Raw genomic sequence first — 23,241 nt, forward strand, 5'->3', positions numbered from 1 at the left:
TGAAGTTTATAAGGTTTTGGGTGGGGAATGATAATAAGGTTCAACTTGGAAACTAATCTTGTGCTACAACAATTGCAACAAGATCCACTATCCACAATGAGAGAACAAGTTTTATCTAAAATTTTACACCTTGTATGAAAGATGTTCTCTCTTTGGGATTGAGATAGATCACAAGATTGCCCTCCAAGGAGCCTTCTAACCATTAAGAGGTCACCTTCTTCATGGGGATAGACTTCCTCACTAGACTCTTCACCCCTTACTTCATCTTCACTTCCACTAGAGGAAGGGCAAGAAGTAGTCTCCTCTTGACTACTATAAATGTCTTGACCCCTCATGATCATGGTTTTCTTTGTGGGGCATTGAGAGGCAATGTGACCTCTCCCAAGACATTTGAAGCATTTAATGTTGCTAGTCCTTTCTTGGGAACTAGTCTTAGGGGTTTATTTCTCTATGGTCTTACCCTTATCTTCCTTGGGTTTTGAAGGTGCAGCCCCCAAAATTCCATGGGCTTGGTCCTTCCTTGGATAAGAGTGAGAGCCATAAGATTTTGAAGAAGGCTTTTTTTTTAAGTTGTTGCTCCACTCTTATACAAAGTTGTACTAGCTCATCTAGGTCCCTATATGGAAGGAGTTCAACCTTGTCCCTCACTTCTATATTAAGCCCACTAAGGAACCTAGCTATGTTTGTTCTTTCCTCCTCCCTAAGTCCAGCTCTTAAAAGGAGTAGTTTCATTTGTTGTCTATATTCTTCAACACTCATACTCCCTTGTCTAAGCCTTTGGAGCTTGTCCATAAGCTCCCTTTCAGAGTAGGAGGGAATGTGCCTCTTCCTAAGGTCACTCTTAAGATCATTCCAATACTCTACTGGAGGATCCCCATGAATCCTTTGTTCCCTAACAAGGGAAATCCACCAATAGAGGGCATACCCTTGAAAGCTAAGGGTGGCCAATGGAACTTTTCTCTCTTCGCTAATGTGATGGCAAGTAAAGAGTTGTTCAACCTTCATTTCCCAATCTAAGTAGGCCTCAACATTATCTTTTCCATGGAAATATGAGAGGCTAATGTTAACCTCTTGTGGCCTTCTATCCTTTTCTCTTCTTTGAGAGTGATGTTTAGTATGTGAACTATGACGCCCTCTATAATAGTCGCTAAGTTCTTCACTTAAACTCTTGCAAGAGTCATGACTACTATAGGAGACATGTTTTTCTCTTTTCATTTCTTTCATTATTTTTCTTCTTTCTTCCTCTCTTATTTTCTCTCTTTCATCTTGACTTATTTCTTCCACTCTTTTTTTTACCTTTTTCTTTTCTCTCTTGTTTTTCTTTCCACAACTTAAGGGATCTCAACTCATCGAATATCTTATACAAGGGGTCCTTAGGAGTTGTGGTTCTTTCTTATTGGGGGTTTGAAAACAAAAGGTAAAAGAAACTATGGTTGAAACTAGCCAAAATAAACACTAAAAGAGGTGTGAAAGATAAGGTAAAAACTAATTGGTAAAAGACAAGCTATCTAGGCGGTTTGACAATGGAGGGTAAAGAAAATAAGCTATGAAAGTAAGCAAGAAATGCAAACTAGGCGGATCCTAAGAGTGTTTGGATGACCTCATTTAAGGTTCCCAACAAAACACTCACTATCCTAAGGGAAAATTGCCTAAAATTATTACACACAAATGGAAGTAGGGTGACCTATTGGAGGCTCCCAACTTACTTCCAATGAAAGGCCTTTTTGTTACAAAGTTTGAAAGCAGAGAAAATTGCCAATTACAAATTACAAAAAAAAATCCTCAATTTTGGTGGCTATTCTCTCTTTTGTGTTTCACTCAATTTGGAGTGCTTCTTATTCCAATAGCTCTTAAGGTGGTTGGCCCGTTACTTCTTGACTCAAATTCTTCAAGGGATTACACCAATCCTCCTTTCCAATTCCTTATATGGCAACTCACAAACAAGGAAACAAAGAGACAAGCAATAACCAAAGACCAAAAAATGAGATGAAAGCTAAACCAAAAGAGTTTTGGCAAGACAAATTTTCAAGGATGATTCAACAACTAAAGCAATGAAAAGCACATAAAAGCAAGGTAGGACTCAAAGAGAAACTTAGAATGGCTCTAGAGTAGAGTAAAAAAACTAAAAAAAAAGACTCAAGAAACCTCTAGTTTTGGCACTTGTTTTCACAATAATTTTCAATTGAAATTTCAGAACTAGGATTGGTATAAAATAGGCACCAATTATAGAACAAATTTTGAGCCAAAACAACAAGCACACTTCCCTTTCACCTTTTTTTTCCTGGACACTGATTTTTCTGCCAACTTGTGTGATTTTTATTATTTTTTCCTTTAATCCAAATCACTTGGTTATTTTTTTATAATTTTGGTCCATATGTCTAGAAATTCAGTAAAACTTTCAGCTCAAAACACGTAGTTACCAGCTCCCAGTAATTTATACAAGTTCGTATGTTCAAGCTGTCAGCACTAGCGATTTCAACCTAGAAATCAAGAGTAATGTTTATGTTGCTTAAGGCTTGGATATTTACAATTTGTGTTTGCTTATGCTCAATTATCTTGAATAACACAATTCAAGAGAGCTTAAGACTTATTTGATTCACAAACCCAGCCACAACTCAGCCCCACAACTCAACTTCATCATAGGCATCATGTGTAGGAATCTTAGAAAACAAAAAAGAGTTCAACAACGAGACTACTTCTAGGAATTGATTTAGAACATGTTATGAACTAAATAACATGCATGAATTAGACTCAAAATTCAAAAGATAGGCTAAGAATGACAAGAATACATGAACAAATGTATCTAGAATTCAATCAACAAAAATAAAAATTCAACACAAACTTAGAACATAATGTGACAATTACTATGACTAAACGTGACTCTAAGACAGCATGGATTAAGTGATTTACACTTAGATTTTTGTGTTTTTTTTTCTAATCAATATTTTGGAAGAAAATTTAGATCTAAGGTTCAGCACAAGAATATTATGAATGAAAAATGACAGAACCTAAAATCAACACAAAAACATGATTCAAAAGTAGATCTACAAAATTTGAACCATAGAAATGCAAGAACAAGTATAGATCTAAGATTTAATCGGTTTATTTTTTTGAATCTACTCTAAACAGCACCAAACCACAAGACAATGGAGGATATACATGGAGAATAAGATGAAGAACAAGGAATTAAAGAGAATTCACCGAACAAAAGGATAGAGGAAGCAAAAGAACATCACCTAGATGAAGATGTTCTTGATACCACATGATGTAAGATCCATTGGAGCTTGTAGGCTTAGGATATTCTTCATCAATGGATTCCTTTGCTTCTTGGAAGATGAATGGCAGCGGAATGGAGAAGGAAGAGAGAGAGAAGACGCCACTTCAAGGAGAAGATGAGTCTAGAAGAAGCTCACCACCATAGGAGGCCATGAATAAGAGCTTGGAGGAAGAAAGAGATGAATGAAAGGAGAGGAAGAGAAGAGCACGAAATTTTATGCTCTGAAAGAGCTCTGAAATCTGAAGTTTAATTTTCAAATCATCAAAGTTGAAAAAAATGCACACACATGACCTCTATTTATAGCCTAAGTGTCACACAAAATTGGAGGGAAATTTGAATTTCAATTCAAATTTCACTTGAATTTGAAATTGAATTTGTGGAGCCAAACTTTGGAGCCAAAATTTCACTAATTAAGATTAGTGAATATTAGTTATGGTTCATCCCACTAATCCAAGATCAATTCCAAGATTCTCCACTAAGTGTGCTTAGGTGTCATGAGACATGTAAAGCATGAAGGACATGCACAAAGTGTGACTATATGATGTGGCAATGGGATGTAGTAAGCAAATGCTCATCTCCCCCTCTAAAATTTAATTTGATTGGGCTTCTACCAATTCAATTAAATTTATTTCCAACCACACACATCAAATATTCACTTAGTGCATGTGAAATTACAAAACTACCGCTAATACAAAAACTAGTCTAGGTGTCCTAAAATACAAAGGCTGAAAAATCCTATATTTCTAGGGTACCCTACCTACATTATGGAGCCCTAAATACAAGGACCAAATATAATGACATCCTAGTCTAATATGTATAAAGATAATAGGACCCAACCTTGGCCCATGGGCTCAGAAATCTACCCTGAGGTTCATGAAAACCCTAGGGCCTTCTTCAGCAGCTCTAGCCCAATCCTCTTGGAGCCTCTTGCTCATGAATCTAGTGACTGGTCCCTTCCTAGGGAGGATTGCATCACAAGGGTCCACAATGTACAAATTGCAGAATGTTGTTGATGAGACATTTAATTTTTTAGAGACGTCTGCAAATTGCAGAGTGTTGTCAATTTGGACTATGATTTATTCATGGTAACTGATGCAACAGATCTCCATTATAATTTTCAGAGTGAATAAAGAAATTATGAGTTGTTCATTTTATGTCAGTTTTGCTGGTGAGACATTTAATTTTTTTAGAGACGTGTGCAAATTGCAGAGTGTTGTCAATTTGGATTGTGATTTTTTCCTGTTAACTGATGCAGCAAACGTCCATTATAATTTTCGGAGTGAAAAAAAAATTGAGTTGTCCATCTCATGTCAGTTTTGCTAGTGAGACATTTAATTTTTTAGAGACTTGTGCAAATTGCAGAGTGTTGTCAATTTGGACTGTGATTTTTCCCTGGTAATTGATGCAGCAGATGTCCATTATAATTTTCAAAGTATCCAAATAATAGTTTATTCGATTTTGTGCTCCTATTTTGAGGTGTTTTCCCATGGAACTGGTGCACGATATATTTTTTTGGATTCTTTGACGTTCAAACAATGAAAAAAGTGTGTCACGAATATGATTAATGTGTTGGACATAATTTTAAAAATATGCAAAACATGGACACTTAAGCATAGTTGCAAGGATCCAAAGCATAGTTTTTTCGATTTTATGTTCCTATTTTGAGGTGGTTGTCCATGGAACTGGTGCACGATATTTTTTTTGGATTCTTTGACCTTAAACTATGGAAAAAGTGTGTCACAAATATCATTAATGTGTTGGTCATAATTTTAAAAAAAATGCAGAACATGGGCACTTAAGTATAGTTGCAAGGGTCTGAATCATAGTTTTTTCGATTTTGTGCTCCTATTTTGAGGTGGTTGTCCGTGGAACTGGTGCATGATATATTTTTTTGGATTCTTTGACGTTCAAAATATGGGAAAAGTGTGTCATGAATATCATTAATGTGTTGGACATAATTTTAAAAAAATACAGAACATGGACACTTAAGCATAGTTGCAAGGGTCCAAATCATAGTTTTTTCGATTTTGTACTCCTATTTTAAGGTGGTTGTCCATGGAACTAGTGCATGATATATTTTTTTTTGGATTCTTTGACATTAAAAAATTTCATAAAATGACCACTTAAACATTATTTTAAGGGTGACAAACATACTTTATTTATTTATTTTTTACTCTTAATTTGAGATCTTGCTTGATGAAACTGTTACATGGGTACTTAAACGTATTTGATCCCATTAGCACAACATTTTATACTTCAATGACCAAGATGATGACCAGTCCCACAGGGCGGTGGACGTCGATTACGTCACGAATTTCTTCTTTCCTATATGACATGGTTCTCCCACGTCATGATGATGTTGTTGTTCTATGTTAGTATATTCAGTATGGGTTGCTGTAGTTGAAGAACTTTGTCCTTGTTCTCCAAATGAATGTGGTGCATCGAACTGTTGTAAAGAAGCTAAATATGATGCTGCAAAATTTGGTGTATTCAAATCAACACCAAATAAATTGGTCATCCATTCATGGCTGGTTGCGCTAACTGACTCGCCAGTTGGGCCAAAAGTTTGATGAACAGGTGAAGGAATACAATAAATTGACTGAGGATGTGGAATTTCAAAATGTGTTTGTTTAGCATTTGTCCCTGCAACATTATAGGTAATTGTTGTGCGTGGATCATTTAATTGTTGTGCAACAGACAAGAACATAATAATATTTTTCCTATACCATTCCATGTACGCTAGTGTATGTGTCACTATTCCTTCAACCCATTGCCCAATTAAAACATCATTGTGTTTGTTTTTTAGATGTTAATTCACTCCGCATGATATTCCATCCAGTCAATGTAATGATTGTCTCACATGTCAATTTGGTGAAGTCGATCAAGATTCATGGGATCAACAGGGATATCTTGTTGTAGTCCAAATTGTAGCTTGACCCAGTTTGCTTGATGTCATTCCACAATCGGAAAACAAATAATTGTAGTACATGTAGGCCAAATCTCCATGTCTCTATATGCATGTCTCGGTAGGTGTTCTTCAAATCCTCTATATGGGTCCCAAGAAAACTGAAATATATGCTAACAATGCAACATTAGTAAATGTTAATATGTACATATTGATGGCGCAATTCATGATAGTATTATACCTCATGGATCTCTATATGATCTATACGAGATCTATATCCGACCAAGTCACCATGAGGTGTGGCCCTATATTCTAATCTACCACCACTCCATCTAAAATGTAAAAATACAAAACCAGTATTCATTGTAATGTTATACTATGTGTCATTGAAATTAAAAATTTAGATTTCGCTATATGTAAATAATCTTTTAGCTGTGAATGTATATCATGCAGGTTTTGATGATGCCAAAGTATTACTTAAAGATGATTGTCATCATAAAAAGGAGGAGAATGTGAATGAATATCATGCAGGTTTTGATAATGCCAAAAAGGTTACTTGATGAGCATGGATTGAATCAAGTCAAAAGAAAAAGATCAAGTAAATTTAAAGAATCTCAATTTGATTGCTTTAGTTTTTCCTCAACACCTTTAGTATCAAACACCATTTTATCAAAGGCTAAATCAGTTCAAAAAGATATTTTTGAACTGGTAATTGATTACCAGACTGTGTAATTGATTACCAAAGAGTTTGTGAAGATATTTTTGACTAACGAAACAAAACTGTTTGAATTTTGATCTGTGTAATCGACTACCAGAATCATGTAATCGATTATTAGTGAAGAGATTTAAAAACAAAACCTTTGAAAAGTCATGACTCTTCAGAAATATAACTGTATAATCGATTACTAGAATCTTGTAATCGATTACCAGTGAGAAAATTTCAGAAAAGCTTTTTGAAAAGACACATATCTTTAAACTATTTTGAAAAGACACAATGGGCCTATATATATGTTTGCTGACTTCAAAAAGCAACAGAGAGATTTCAAAAGAGAACTTAATTGTCAAATGCTCTCTAAAAAACTATTGGTCAAACACTTTCAAATCAATTGAGTATTCTTCTAAGATCTTCAATTTGTATTATCATCTCTAAAAGAGAGAAATTCTTCTGTACATTCTAAAAACTTTGTTGTGATCAAGAGATTGTTTATCTCTTGACTTGTGAGAATCCTGAACACAAGGGAGAGGAATCTCAAGGTGTGTTCAGAAGTTGCAAAGAGTTTACAAAGATAGTGGAAAATCTCAAGTGGGTTGCTTGAGGACAGGACATAGACACGAGAAGTGGTCGAATCAGGATAAAACGAGTTTGCAATTCTCTTTTTCCTTATCTCAGTTATCTTATTGCAATTTACTTTGTCTTGCGCAGTTAAAAGAACATTATTAAATTGATTGTTTCTTCTTCTACATTATGAGCCTATCATATATCATTTAAAAGGGGGTTAAAATTTGTTAGTGGGAAAATTTTGAAACTTAATTCACCCCTACTCTTAAGTTATTGAGGCCACTTGTCCAACATTAGTCAGTGGGTAAGTTGTTTCGGGTCGTGGGACTCTTGGTGCAATAAAAAACATGCGGTACCAAGCCCATGACTGCAATAGTATGGCTTAACCACCCATAGCTTTACCAACCTCCGATGATGCTCGACATAGTTCTCTAGATAGGTTTGCTAAACAAGCCGAACCCCAACTATAATTTTTTATGTTGTTTAAATCACGTAATAGGTTCAAATAAATTAGATAAACTATATTTCCAGATTTATTAGGAATTAAAACACCGCCAATCATGTACATTATGTAAGCTCTACACCTGCATTGTAGTTGGTGTATTGTTGGTTCTTCAGGCAATGGTGCGCACAAAATGCTTAGCAACCATGTCAACTTTAGTGCAACTCCTTTATGTGCAATTTCGGGAAGGACTTCCCCTGGTAACTCATCGCATAATTCATCTCAATGTAAGAAGCTAGGTCTAACCACAACACGACCATTGACTCTAATGTTGAGATGCAGTGCATCATCTTCGAGTGTGATGGTGCACTCACCCTATGGTAGGTGAAAGATGTGTGTTTCAGGCCTCCATCGTTCAACCAATGTAATGATTAATGCAGGATCAATTCTATACTATTTGATTAGGGCAATATGTTGGAACCCGGTAGACGATAATAATGGTATAATTTTTTGTTCTGGTTCAGGTATTGTCTGCTAATAGGAAGTGATTAAGTCGTTAATCGTAGTACGTGAACAGTGAACGTATTGATGATGCAATAGAGGTTTATGAGCCATAACAACGATGTCAAATGGTAAACCGAGTACAAATGATATAAAATTTGAAGATGGATGATGCAAATATGGTATTGACATGCACCTCCTATCTATTTATCATATAAACTGCGTTGAGATTCCAAAGCACAAATGCACTTTATCTCATTGTAAGGTGTTAGTCGTTATTAACGACTAACTTTTGTATTGAATAGTTACATGAAATTAGCCTCTTTCCTCCAATTTATGGTTCTTTTCTTAAGAATTGTACATATTTTCATGTTTAGTTTGATTTTATATAGTAGATACTCCCATTTTGTGAATTAATGTTGAAATCACTTCAGTTTCAGGCTAAAAGAAGATAAGGTTCAAGTAGCTGATGTCTCACTAAGCGAGGCATATGTGCTTAACAAGTGACATCCGTTGAGCAAGACATGCAACTTGCTTAGCGTGTTAGGAAACCCTAGAAGAGGATCAGTCAGAGATGTGCTCGCCCAGTAAGTCGTTTGCCTCTTCTCGCGCTCAGCGCGCCCAACTCACTAAGCCAAAATTCACTTACTCTAGCTTAGCGAGCCAATCTCGCTAAGCGAGCCTTCAGAATCTGAAATGTCAAGGAACCTTTAAAACACTGAAGTTGGCGGAAACTAAGAGAGGAGTTGAAAAACAGAGCCAAGGGAGAAGCTAGAGCAACAGAAACAAAGCCACCAAGAAAGTCTAGGTTAGAGGAGTGAGATTAGGGTTTTAGAGGTTGAAAGAGACATCCTCAACCATCCTTAGCCATTTTCTTTCCTCAAAATATATCCTTGTATTGAAAGTTCATTACTTGTAATAGAAGGCTAAACCTCTTGGTTGAGGAGTTCTGCTGAACCTTTGATGTAAAATTCTCTAACTATCTATTTAATGTTGTTTTTATGTGTTCATTGCTTCTATCTATGATTATTTTTGCATGCTTGTGGCTTGATCACCCATTTGCATGTATAGTTAGGATTTTTAGTACTGGGAAGTGCTTTAAAGCCTTAGAACTTGATAGAGCAAGCTAGAAAACTGTATGTCTAGGAATGGAGTGCAGCGATCTAGTCCATATTATGTTGTAAACTTAATGCAACTCTTTTAGGTTAAGTTTGTTGAGGGATCAAGGACGAGGTTTAAAGAGAGTTAGGCCCATTCACTCGAGGGATCTTGGTTTGGATAATTTCTCAACATAAGAACACTAGGATAACATTAAATAGAGAAAAATCTTTAACCACATCAAGGTAGATTCAGTAGAACAACCCAACGCTTTCTCTCTTGACTGTTTTTACTTCTTAAATCGTAGATACTTAGTTTATAGTTAACTAGATTTTCATACAAAAATTCCAACTTGATATTTACTTTGCTTTTGATGGTGTACAAATGTGTGCTCACTGAACATACGTTTTCTGAGTGAAACAAGTTCCCTGTAGATACGATACTCGGTTCTTACCGTTTTATATTACTTGTACGACTCAGTGCACTTGCCGATTAGCATCGCGGCAAGCGCGAACATAAGGCCTTGAGATTTCAAAGCACATTTATAATTTGTCTAATTGTAAGGCCTCGATATTCGAAAGCACGTTAACACGATTGTGCTAGTGTCACACATCGAGATTGTAATTCACGTGAACCATGGACCCGTGATTGATTGTATATATAAATGTACCATATCACCAAAGATTTTGCACAGCTGCATCAAATCAAATTGTGACAGTAAACAGAGAGAGCAAGCAATGAGGTCAGAGCCAATTTGTGCGTATGTTTATATCAATGGTGACAAGACAAAATCGTTACTGTTGAATCAATGGAGCAGAAGTTGAACAATTCCCTGAAATTAGAATGAATAATTTAACATATTTTGTTGTTGTATTACGTTTACATTTTTCTCAGTCTTTACTATGTATTTGTAGTTGTTTCGTGCTTTGAAATTGTTTTTTTTTCAATTTACTTCTATAATGATAGCCTACGCATGCATGATTTCAGAGATGCAGAACAGTGTTGTACCTAACCCTGACATGCACCGAGAACCCCATTAATGTGTGGTGTTGCACATTGTTCACTCACATGCATACGCTTACCACATTAACGTGGTTCTCAACAATTTGCATGGGCTCGACATTACATTTTATCTCATTGTAAGGTGTTAAGATTCCAAAGCACATTTTTAATTTGACTCATTCTAATCCCTCAAGATTCGAAAGCACGTTAACTAAAATATGCTAGTGTCACGCATCGAGATTCTAATTCATGTGAATCATGGACCCCTCATTGATTGTACATATAAATGCACCATATCACCAAAGACTTTGCATATTTGCGTCAAATTAAATTGTGAGAGCAAACAGAGAGACCAAGCAAAATGAGGTCAGAGTCAATTTGTGCGTACGTTTATATCAATGGTGAAATCATTCAAAGTTCAAGTGCAAATGCAGTTTTCAGAGGTGACAAGACAAAATCGTTACTCTTGAATCCAACAATGATGTTGTCAAACATAATCATCGCAATACAGTCATCAATTACAGATAATGATGTTACACCTATAATTACTGCACTTTGGTATCGTTGTTATATATATGAATTCAATGGTCAAGTTCAATATAGGACAATTCAAATTATTGATGAAAAAGGTGTTTTGTGCATGTTTCATACATTTACGAATATGGAAAGTGTAATATGTATGGAACTTAAAGTTGATGTTCATAATTCATTATCACCTACTCAAGTTAATGACCTAAGTTGGGCCGACATGGAGCAGAAGTTGGACAATTCCCTGAAATTAGAATGAATAATTTAACATATTTTGTTGTTGTATTGCGTTTAAGTTTTTCTCAGTCTTTATTATGTAGTTGTAGTTGTTGCATGCTTTGAAGTTTTTATTTTCAATGTACTTCAGTAATAATAGCCTACACATGCATGATTTTAGAGTTGTGGAGCAATGTCGTACCTAACCCTCACATGCACCGACAACCCCATTAATGTGTAGTGTTGCACACTGTTCACTCACATGCGTACGTTTAACCCATTAGCGTGATTCTCAACAATCCACGTTAGATTTCAACACAACTACTCGACAATGACGATCTCAAAGGTGCGATGGAAACAATTCTCCAGAATCCATAATTGAATTCTGCCAAATTCTATGTTTTTACTTACCTTATTCCTTAACCACAGCCATCGTCTCCACAATCGTCATGTCCACATATATGCGAGGGGTAGAGGGCGTCACACATCACACTTGTCTCGCGCCAATGCTCAGAAAAGATCATCGGCAACTCGACAAACACATCATAGCACAGATCATCCAACCAATTGTCAAACAAATTCAACTGTCTCCATCAAGACATTGATTGCAGATATCAAAATGTTCATGAATTATACCCCATCCTACAAAAAGACATGATTAGCAAAGCAAAGAGCGTTGGAGATGATTCATGGAAACTAGGAAATGGAAACTGTTGGGAAGAATCATATGCCAAGCTGCCAAAACTTTTGGGAGCTTTGCAATCTTGTGTTCCTGGGAGTCGCTGCTCAAACAGAATCCGTGTTTAAGGGAGGAGAAATCGTACCGGGCAAAATAATACTTAAACATGTCTCTTGGTCATTTGGCCCATGCATTAAGGGGTTTGCAATGTGCAAACCCATAATACAAGTAGATGATACATGGCTTTACGGGAAGTATAATGACACACTATTGACAGCTACAACATAAGATGAAGCTAATCATATCTTCCCGATTGCATGCCATTGTAGAAGGGGAGACAACTTCAGCTTGGGATTTTTTTCTAAAGAATTTGAGAAGACATGTTGCTCTGCAAATTAACATTTCTCCTCTCATTTCAGATAGACACCCCTCAATTGCCTACAACAACCCGAGTAACTTATGAGTTTAGGACATATCCCATTTCTTCTGCCTGCGCCACATTACACAAAATTTTCTTTGCGATAACTCAAACTTCAAACATTTAAAGAAACCACTCATGCTGGCGGGTGAGAATCTATTTTATTTCTTCGTTAAACTTTACTTTCAATCAAATTTCATAACATAATAGATTGATTGAATATTTACAGGTTACGCATACACGGAGAAGAAGATGCACTGGCGACATCTTGGGGATATCTGTGCGAATAAGCCAAGTGCAGCTGAATGACTTGATCAATTACCCAAACAAAATTGGTTACAATGCTTCGATGAGGGGCAACGTTGGGGACATATGACTACAAATTTGTATGAGTCTGTTAATTACATGTTCAAAAACACAAGACATTTGCCGGAGTCATCGTTGGTTGAGGAGACGTGCTTCAAGACCGCATAACTCTTTGCTATTAGAGGCCGACAAACTCAGGCGATGATCAACTCCGGTTCACAATATTCTGAAGTCGTCTCTGAGGCAATAAATAATTGTCAACATGAATCAAATACACGCATTGTAAATGAATTCGACAAACACAACCACACATTTATTGTAACAAAGACTCAATCCCCACTTCAAACACCAGACCACCTGGAAAGTTTAGAGTAATGTTACAATCCCAAAAGTATGATTGTGGTGAATATCAGGCTAAACAATTATCGTGTTCTCACGTCTGATTGACTGTAAATTTGTCAATATTGATCCCATGAACTATGTGTTGTTGTTATTCACTTTACAACATATTTACACGTCTTTGACAACTACTTTGATTTACTGTCACACGAATGAATGTGATAAGAATATGAAGGAGATTAGTGGGTCCTGATCCAAGGAGAAAGATGATCGTAAAAGGTCGTCCGATTTCAACTCGTATTCTTACTGAGATGGACGAAACGAAAATGAATAGAAAAAAATGCGAAATTTGCTGACAACATGGTCATAACAGAAATAATTATTTCAACATGTCTTCATCTCAAGTTTTTCCTTAACCAAATATGATTATTTAAGTATTTTATTGATAATGTAGTATAATGTTCTTCTATAAATACATTGTTAAACAAAAAGTATTATCATTTAAAAAAAATCTAATGACATAAACAAGCAAATTATATTTAGCAAAATAATAATATTAAGAGTTTTAATTTTTTTTTACTAAAGCAAATATATAATTAGACAAAATTCAAATTTTAAAAAAAAAATGTTCACCTAAAAAATGTCTTATATAAATTAAATAATATAAGAAAAATAATTATATTTAATAATATCATTTTCTTATTAAAAAAATATTTTAATAAAAAAGTATTTTTAAAACCAATTAAAAATATATTTATATAATATAATATTTATATTATTTTAATAATTTAAATTAAAAAATAAAAATCAATGTATGGAAGTCGGGGTGGCCAACCCTGACTTCCTTAGATTTGCATCCTTAGATTTGCATTAAAGTGGTGCAGTTTGAAATTTTTTTGAAAAGGTTGTGTATTTTAGGAAAATATCATATAGATATGAAAAAAAACCAGTGCCTGCTTGTTTTGTAGGGTTGTTTTTCTTTTATCATTCAGAAAAATATCGAGAAGGTTGCGTAATTTTTATTTTTAAATATAATTTTAAAAATAAAAACGCATTTACTAAAAGTAAAGCTGAAAACTATTTTTAAAACAGTAAACAAACGCACCCTAATTAATATTTTAATTTAATTTAAGAATGATCAAGCAATTATCACCAATCATTCAATGATAATAAAAATAATTTGGTGATTATAGATTATTTTTTCCATCTTAAATTGGTAGCAAATATGTTAAATAAGAATACAAAGATGGTGTTCTTTATTATCATCATCTGTATGGGACTGATGGTACTACTTGTACCTTTTGCTATAGTAATAGATATATTTTTTTGCTGATTAAATAAAAAAGAAAAAAGTATGAGACCCTTGAGTTCAAGTGCCATGATGTCTGATTTTCAATCATGAAATACTCGACAAGAATGTTTTCTATAGTAGGACAGGAAGTTACATTGATCAAAATCTAAATGTTTCATATGATTCGACATCATGAACCAATGTCCTTTTATTCATTCGCGTGGTAGCACAAAGTTGCAAATTATTGGTCCCCTTATCCTAGTCCTGAATTTTTAACTTGTCCTGATTACTTTATGTGGCATTGTGCAGTGAGAGATTGTGTGAAAGCAAAGTTGCATTCTTCTCAATTTCCTTGGTGATCTTTGGGTCCATAGGCTTCCTTTTCAGAAAATTTGAGTACCATTCAGCAGAGAGCTTAGGTATCCTCCTTAAGCTTGGATCATTCATATCTACGTAATATAAGCCATAACTTGATTCATATCCAAGCAGTAACTCAAATGCATCCAAGAAGGACCATACAAAGTACCCTTTTACATTTAATCCACTCCTGTCAATGTGTCAAAAATAAAGGAAAAGAGTAAACAAAAACCAGCTTTCATGAAACAATTGACAATTATTTTAAATAAAGTGGAGGTGCTATGTTGACATTGTACACCCTTTTAACTTTCCCACTTGAAAATGAAAATCAAAGTAGAATTACCTAAGTGCATCAACCAAACTTCCTATGTATTCATGCAAGTAATTCACCCTCGGCCAGTCATCTAATGATGAATTATGAGGTGTTTGTTGGCCTGCAAAGCATCAAAGAGTTATCATACAACTAGATAAAAGGACAGCTGAGTATGTTTAAAGAGAGGAAAATGGAACTTTTGAATGATGATTTCAATCATGTCATGAATAGGAAAATCGCCATACCATTTTCGTGTATGTAAATTGGAATATTGCCATAAGTGTTCTTTAGTGACTCTAACAGCCCAAGGAAAATCTTGGTAGTAATTGGAACCTAAACCAACGAGCTGGTTAGTGGAAAGTATTGAAGATCCATCCTTAAATAAAGAAATACATAGAGAGGAATAGCACCATGTTCCTGCTATTTTACCTCATATGTAGAAGTATCATTTGGAACAAATCCTACAGCCAGAAAGAACATTAATTAGCTGTTTCAGTTCCACAAAATTAGAGAAACGTGGATGACACCACAGGCACAGACTGATTTTACCTACTGGAGTTTACTAACTAAATAAGTCTTAAGCAATGAAAGGACCAAATATTAAATATTATATAGAATTTGTTAAAGTTTGATGACATGGATTATGGTACTTTAGAGGAAAACTTGAACTGATAGGGTAAGAAAAGAAAATGAATTTGTCACTCAGATTTATATATTAGTGATATTTATGTTTCTGAGATACAAGATTGCATACAGAAGAAATTCCATCAGGGAGTATCAACGTTTGCACGGGCAAGAGACATTGACTTAGAATTAGATTTGCTGTCCCAAAGAATTAGAGAATTTAACAAAAATACCCATATATTCTACGATCAATGGGAAACAAAATCAGAAATATTGAAACACGATCCCTTTAATGGCATAGTTGTTGCAAAAATAAAATAATATGTAAATAGTTCCAATTCCATGCCAAAGAAGAAGTATCTTGATTCATGAAGCTAAGGATAAGACCTCACACAATAAAGAAACATTTATAAATAAGTAACTTGTTGAGCCCTGATATAGAATTGGCATTGGTTATGCAATATGAATAAGCCAGGGAAACAACTTATGACATACTTTCAATTTCCACCGATAGATCTGCAATGTAATCTCTATCCTCCTTCTGCAGGCTGCCAGGACTGTTTTTAACATAAAATGAGTAGTAAAAGTTTATTCCAATGAAGTCGATTGAGCCCCTGACCAGATTTGATTCCTTTTGAGTAAAAGAAGGAAGCCTTGAGCCAGCATTCTTTTTCATTATATCAGGGTAATCTCCAAATGTGAAGGGATTCATAAACCTGCACTAACAAATCATAGCCTAGCTAGTGTAGAAACTAATGTATAATTGAAACTTGATAGCTATACGAAAATACATTACCAAAACATTCAGATATAAAATCATTCAGGGTATTCATAAATGGTATAAAAACATGAAGAAGTCCTAGAATTTAATCATTGTAAACACATTCTTTATAATTTAACTTAATTGCAAGGTAAAGTGGTGTGTAGATTGTCATGCTTTAATCTTAAAGGACTCTAATATGGAGGGACATGTCAGAGATATAAAAATCTTGTTTCATCACTTGACAGTTTATTTATTTATTGAAGATTTGGTCCTTTGCGATCCCAAGATGCAAATTTGTTACTGTCAACAGGCATTAGAAAGAGACACCATGCCTAGATTGTTACTTACCACCCGATAAAGAAGTCTTGGACCCTTTGAGTAGCCCTTACATCTTCAATAGAATTTGTTCGAGGAAGAACACCAAAAGGAAGGAGATTAAACCCAATTAAGCCATGTTGCATGACCTGCATCCAAAAAGAGATTGTTTTCTGAACAAATTCAATGATGATTATCACCATTTCAGAATGACATCATCTTGGTGATCACCATCAATGTCATCCTTCCTTACTATGGTTCAAAATGCGAAAATCAGGCCTAATGAATGACATAATAGAGTGGTGCATTTGTTAGATAATTTATACCTGATATTTCTTCCTATACAACCTAACAGCTGAAGCATGTGCTAACAACATATGATGGGCTACCAAATATGGCTCAGTTGTGGAATTTCCTCTCGAGCAGTTAAATATAGGGGAAGGAGAACACCGCTGAGGTGGTAACATTCCAACATCATAGCCAAAAACTGCGTAAACATTGGCCTCATTCACCGTAGTCCAATACCTAACTCTGTCACCAAATTCTCTAAAACACACATCCGCATATGTTGTGAAGTCTTTCCTATAAAGCATTCATGATAAAATATGTTAACCGCAATAAAATCTTTTCACAATTTTGTGCAGGGTACATTTCTGATCATCTCCTATCTAGGACAAGATGTCAACAGAATTAAAGACTAGAAGCTTGGGAACATACACAATTCTTGGACTAACCCATCCTCCATATTCATCCTCAAGTGTTTGTGGTAGGTCCCAATGGTGTAATGTAACATGTGCTTCAATCCCTACAAGATGTGGAATCATCAACAAAAATATGTATACATCAGATAACTTGGAAGAACCTCTCTTAGGGTTAATCAAACTTTTAAAGAAAAATCTAGTCTTCATAAGAACCATGGCTTATCAGTTCATTAATAAGGTTGTTGTAATACTGAAGCCCCTTGGGATTCACTTGCCCTCTTCCATCTGGTAATACATGATAACAAGATGGTCAGAACAGTATGAAAATAACAGCTTGATATAGGCAACTATATTCAGTTGGAGTCCAAGATTCATTGCGAATAAATCAAACCAAGTGTGTGTGTCCAATACAAGTTACTTTTGACATTAATTTAAGAATCTCCATGACAGCAGTTTGATGATCTCACCTGGAATAACCCTTGACCATGATATGGAAAATCTATAGGCCTCTAAGCCCATGTCAGCCATGAGCTGGACATCTTCCTGCAGGAAACCAAGGTCTGATATTTGCTCGGAATAAACATGAATTTAAAGCCAGTGGTGTATATGTAAGATGCATCTTGTGTGCATGCATGTATCTATACCACAATTTCTTTTGGTTCTCTATAGGGTCACTGACCTTATATTTGTGATATTGATCACAAGCAACATCTCCATTACCAGCATACATATTCCCTGAAAACAGATTTTGGCATTCAATTTCTTTGGACAAAATAGTAACATTAAACCTTTAAAAAAAAGAATTGAAGTGAAGAAACGAAGCATATTATATATGAGTACTGAGTAGAGGGTACAACCATTTCCAGCTTGGGAGAAGGTGTCCCATATGCTTGGCTTCCTTCCATCTTCATTTGCTGCACCTTCAACCTTTCACATCACCCCAATTACAAATTTATAAAACATAGGTTCAGTTCAATACATATTCAGCAACAGAATCAAAAGACTAGGACATTGAACAGGATTATACTAGTGAAAAGGAAGAAATTACAAGAACATATATAATAGTAGACATTGAGAAATTGAGAAAGAGAGAAATGAACCTGGTAAGCTGAAGTTGATGCACCAAACACAAAACCAGGAGGAAAATCATCTCTGCTCAAACCATGAGCACCAGGGTACACTATCAGCAATACTAATTCTATGACTGCGAAAACCTTCAACATTGAACACATACTCTATGCTTTTCTTTGTTTCTGCAGTCTTGTGTTTTAATTTCGGCCAGTCAAACACACATGTTAATGTTACTGTTTTCCTAGAATTCAACGTTTATGCTTTTGATTTTTGTGGAATGCAGGAATGGTATATATGCTACTTTGTTTGTTTTTACTGTGGAGAAAGACATAGATGTCAACATTATAGCACTTTCGGAACTTACCAAACGTATCAAGCATGACATATTTGACAAGTATACATGGTGCTGCCTTGTGTGGGTTGAAAGGTGATAAAAAGTGTAATTAATTAGTTAATCAAATCAAATGTGTCTATATATAACTGTGAAGTCATCCTGCTAATAATACTAATGGTGTTATTTGTAAATTCCTAGACACATTTTGTTTCCTCTCCGTGGAAATGTTTGTACTATATATATATATATATATATTATTGTTTTTATAAGATTTAATCTTGCATTAATTAATTTTAGAATCGAAATATCTCTCAAAGAAAAACAAATGTATTGACAAACAATAAAAGAGAAAATTATTAATGATAATTATAATTTTGAAAAAAATTATAAATTAAAGATAAATTTATTATTGTCAACTAAATTAATAACTTTTCTTAATCATAATGAATTATATAATAGAGTCTTATATATAAATATGGAGGAAGAATTTATTAATTGTTTTTGTATGCTTATTTTTCTATTTAATCTTCAATTAATTAATACACGTGTATTTATTGTAAAGTAGAAATGAAAAATAATAAAATAGAAAATCTCTTAATTATTTTATTAGGATTAAAAAATTTATTGTTTTTCTTTATTTCTACATAAAAATCTGAAAAGGGAGATAAAAAATCAAGGATTACTTACATTTCTAAGTTAATATATGTTTATTTAAAAATATATCAATAAATTAAAAACATAAAAAAATGGTGTTATAGGTTATTCGTGAGTATATCTATAACACCCCATTTTCTTTGTTAAAAAAATTAAAAATTAATTAAAAGGGTTTTTAATTAAAATAAATGTGTTTTTATTTGAATTAAAATAGAGGTTTGGAACAAATAATAAATACAAGTTTTAGAAAATAAAAAGAAAATCTTAGAAAATAAGAGAGAGGTTTATTTATGTATTTTTATTTATTTAATAGAGAGAAAATAGTATTTTTTATAATTAATAAAATAAATTAGAAAAATAGGAATAAGAATTAAGTCATCATATTTCTCATTATATAACTTTTAACCAAGAGCAGTTTTACAAAACATTTTTTACTTTTTATGTTCCTTTTTTCACAATGCTCAAAAATCCTAACAGAGTAATCGGAGGAGAAACTCTAGAGAGCATCAGAAACACCACCATTATTGTTAACGGAAAACACTTGAGCTACAGTTAGGTAAGACATAGATTACTCACACTTGATATTAGAATGAACATGTGTAAGAATCCCTAGACGATCAATTTTGGGTTATTTTGGGCTAATTTTTAATTCAATTTGGTTCTTATGTTTTTATTCGCAAATTGACTATATTGATGGACCAATTGATTTTTCGATGTAAAATTGTTGTGACATGATATGTTGTGGTATTTGAGTTTGTTTTCATGATACTTCCTATTTTTTTGCCAATTAGGAATTGTGATGGATTATATTTAATCATTGCCTCTAAATAATTCTTAAAGGGTGACTTATTCTAATTATATATAATTTGTACCTAGTGATAATCGTTATATAACGATTATTCTTTGTAATTTTCTTTATACAAGCACATTTGAAAAATTAGGTGATTCGAAAGTCTGATTCAGTGGTGTGATACAATATAGAAATCAAGTATATAGGTTGTGGAAGTAATTGTTTTAAGTCTAGACAAAAATGAGTTTGCAACTGAAATTACACATTGCGTTAAGTTATTTTCATGTGTACGAATTCCACTTGAATGCATTAGCTATTCTATGTTTACGGGTTCATGAATGTTACAATATTATTAAATTAAGTCCAAGAATGCTACAAAGTTAGTCTACTATGCATTAGCTATATATATATATATATATATATATATATATATATATATATATATATATATATATATATATAATATGTATTATTTATATTATAAATTGATATTTAGGATATCATGGGGTTTTTATAGCATAATTTTGAAAATGCTTATTGTCATGAAATTGGAAACATTATGGTTTGATAGTTATATATGTGTATATGCATATATGTATCTTGTGTCCTATGAACATTGTTATGGATGTTATCTTAACATGACATTCTCTATCCCACACACATATAATAATAATAAAATGAATAAAAATGTGGAATTAACTAAATATTTTAAAGGGTATTGCTAGGTGCACCCAATAGTATTGTTGGTGCACCCAGCATTCCCATAAAATGCCCATGGTTTCTAGCACACTTGCGGATCAAGTTGATCTGTAAGTGTGCAGAAGATAATTTTTTAAAAATTGAAGGCCATTTTTTTACAATTTGAAGCTTTATTTATTTGATTCATGACCAATCAAAAAAATATTTACAAACTAAAATCCATTTGAAAAAATAATTAATTTTATTTTATGTCTCTTTTGTTTATGTAAATAAAATATTATCCTAATGAATGTTTAGTTAAACGTAACATTCATACTATTTCAATGAAATTCAAATGAATTTGGAATCAAGTAATTTAAAAATAACACTTAAACGTTAACACTAATATTATAAACAAAAATAACTTTAAATATACAAAATATAAAGTAAAAAACAAAAATGTGGTCAAGTACAAGAAATGTATATACATCGAATATCAATATGAAATGTGTAAAGAAACTATGGCTGATCTATGCGGCGCCTATGTCGAGACCTCACGTACACAATGCGGTCTTGGGTGACACTCCTGGCAATCTTGAGGCATTCTTCGATGACCTCATGTGTTGATGTGCCTGGCGTGACTACCCCTAGGCTGAGGTGACGCTCCAACCTCTCAGCGATCACATCGCAAGCCTCCTATTAAATAGAAAACAAACAAATTAGACAAATTAGTATTAAAAAATTGACGTAAATGACATTTCATACGTCTAACCATATAGTAACACTTACCAATGCATGTCTGAGCTCGTCGACATCAGACCTGGCTGGATCATCCGGGACCTGAGGGATATCTGACTCTGGGACCTGAGGTACATGTCTGGGCTACGCAGCAGGTGCATCTGTCGGAGGATCTGATGGTTGTGCCGCGGTCATGAATGGATGAGAAATACGGAAGAACCAGTCTATGTAGTCAAGCGCACACTGACCTGGCATAACACATGGATCACCTGCTGCCGCCAAATGGTCTGAGTAGTGCATCCACGTATCGTCTACGTCATCATATGACACCCATGGATGGACAGGGTGTGCAGGAATGCACTGGACGTAGCCGAACTGGCGCATAACCCTCTCTGGTCTGTATCTGACAACAACAGGCCCCCAACAGAGCTGTCCCGAGAAGCACGAAATCGGATGAAAGTCCTGCACAGGTCGATGCTCTGAATATGGCATCCAGCAAACATCTAGGATCCTCAGATGATCCAGGCGCTGCTTGTGCATCGCTGCAGATACCTTTTTCATAGTCTTCTTTGTCGCAATCCACCAACACGCACGTGGTGACACCTCGTCGTAGTCCAGATTAGCATTGCACTCCGCAATTGACGGAAAGTGCTCGTATATCCAACACTAAAGGATTTACACGAAAATCATACATGTTAACTAAATATACACTTATTAAAACATTGTTGTAATTAAATTATGAAATACATGTTAATTACCTGTAACAAGGTGATGTAACCAGCAAGCTGTCGGCTGGTGCTGAGACTGGCATCATTAAGCTGATTGTACATATGGACGAGCCCAGCAACTCCCCATGCATACCGCCCAGCAAGAGTGAGGTCACGCAGGGCCTGTAAGTGTACGACATGAACATGGGTTGCATTCTTATTAGCAAAGAGAGTGCAACCCAAAAGATGCAGAAGATAAGCGCGAGCGGCAGCTGTCCAGTGTTGCATCTGATATCTGTACTGGTATATGTCTCGCAGCCACTGTAGGCGTACGTATGGTCCGCCACATTGGCCTGTCTCGGTCATGGCCACCTCTGGTGAGACCATCAGTAACTCAACCAAGAGCAGCACCGCCTTATCGCTGTGCAGAGGCTGGAAGTCATGCAGTGCACCAACGATTGGCAGATGGAGAAGAGTCGCAACGTCGTCCAACATAATCGAAATCTCCCCCACAGGAAGGTGGAAACTAGAAGTCTCCTGGTGCCACCTCTCGACAAAGGAGGATATAAGTCCCCGATCACCATAGTGTCAATAGAACACGCAACCAAAGGACTTAATCATGTCCCAGCAACCATGTCTTCAATTGCAAGAACAGGACTGCCTAAGTTATGCACCTTCCTCCCATGGGAGGATAACTTCAACTCAGGGCGTTCCTGAATTGAAGTACAAAGGAACACAATTTGTTCAAAAAATGTGAATCAGTAACCAATAAATAAAAAAAACGTTAACTAACTTTAATATTATAAATACCTGTCCAGACCATACGTTGGCCGCAACATGGTCAGCATACTCTGTATGCACTGATGGGTCCCTGGGTCCACCAGGAAATCCCTCAGGCTTGTCCCCCCTATCCTG

The 23,241-nt window shown here is 34.8% G+C and overlaps 1 protein-coding gene across 1 annotated transcript; it reads right to left on the minus strand.

Annotated features, from left to right (window-relative positions):
• Positions 1-14,279: 14,279 nt before the first annotated feature.
• On the minus strand, positions 14,280-18,697 carry LOC114419083 (beta-glucosidase 11-like). The gene is made up of 13 exons (XM_028384684.1): positions 18,455-18,697; positions 18,212-18,281; positions 18,034-18,089; positions 17,822-17,897; positions 17,568-17,639; positions 17,371-17,458; positions 16,980-17,235; positions 16,687-16,802; positions 16,071-16,291; positions 15,381-15,412; positions 15,197-15,284; positions 14,982-15,072; positions 14,280-14,828 (listed from the first exon to the last, which is right to left on the minus strand). The coding sequence occupies exons 1-13, from the start codon at positions 18,584-18,586 to the stop codon at positions 14,573-14,575; spliced, it is 1,554 nt and encodes a 517-aa protein (XP_028240485.1). The 5' UTR covers positions 18,587-18,697; the 3' UTR covers positions 14,280-14,572.
• Positions 18,698-23,241: the final 4,544 nt, after the last annotated feature.

Source organism: Glycine soja, chromosome 7 (genome assembly GCF_004193775.1).
Source record: "Glycine soja cultivar W05 chromosome 7, ASM419377v2, whole genome shotgun sequence".
Classification (NCBI taxonomy): domain Eukaryota; kingdom Viridiplantae; phylum Streptophyta; class Magnoliopsida; order Fabales; family Fabaceae; genus Glycine; species Glycine soja.

What these genes read in the sequence shown, in the direction of transcription:
- LOC114419083 (XM_028384684.1), bottom strand. Translation starts at nt 18,586, where the DNA reads ATGTGTTCAATGTTGAAGGTTTTCGCAGTCATAGAATTAGTATTGCTG. An exon ending in CAAGACTTCTTTATCGGGTG is followed by an intron (nt 16,292 to 16,686) that starts GTAAGTAACAAT and finishes TTGTTAGTGCAG; the next exon opens with GTTTATGAATCCCTTCACAT. An exon ending in TCTATCGGTGGAAATTGAAA is followed by an intron (nt 15,413 to 16,070) that starts GTATGTCATAAG and finishes TTCTGGCTGTAG; the next exon opens with GATTTGTTCCAAATGATACT.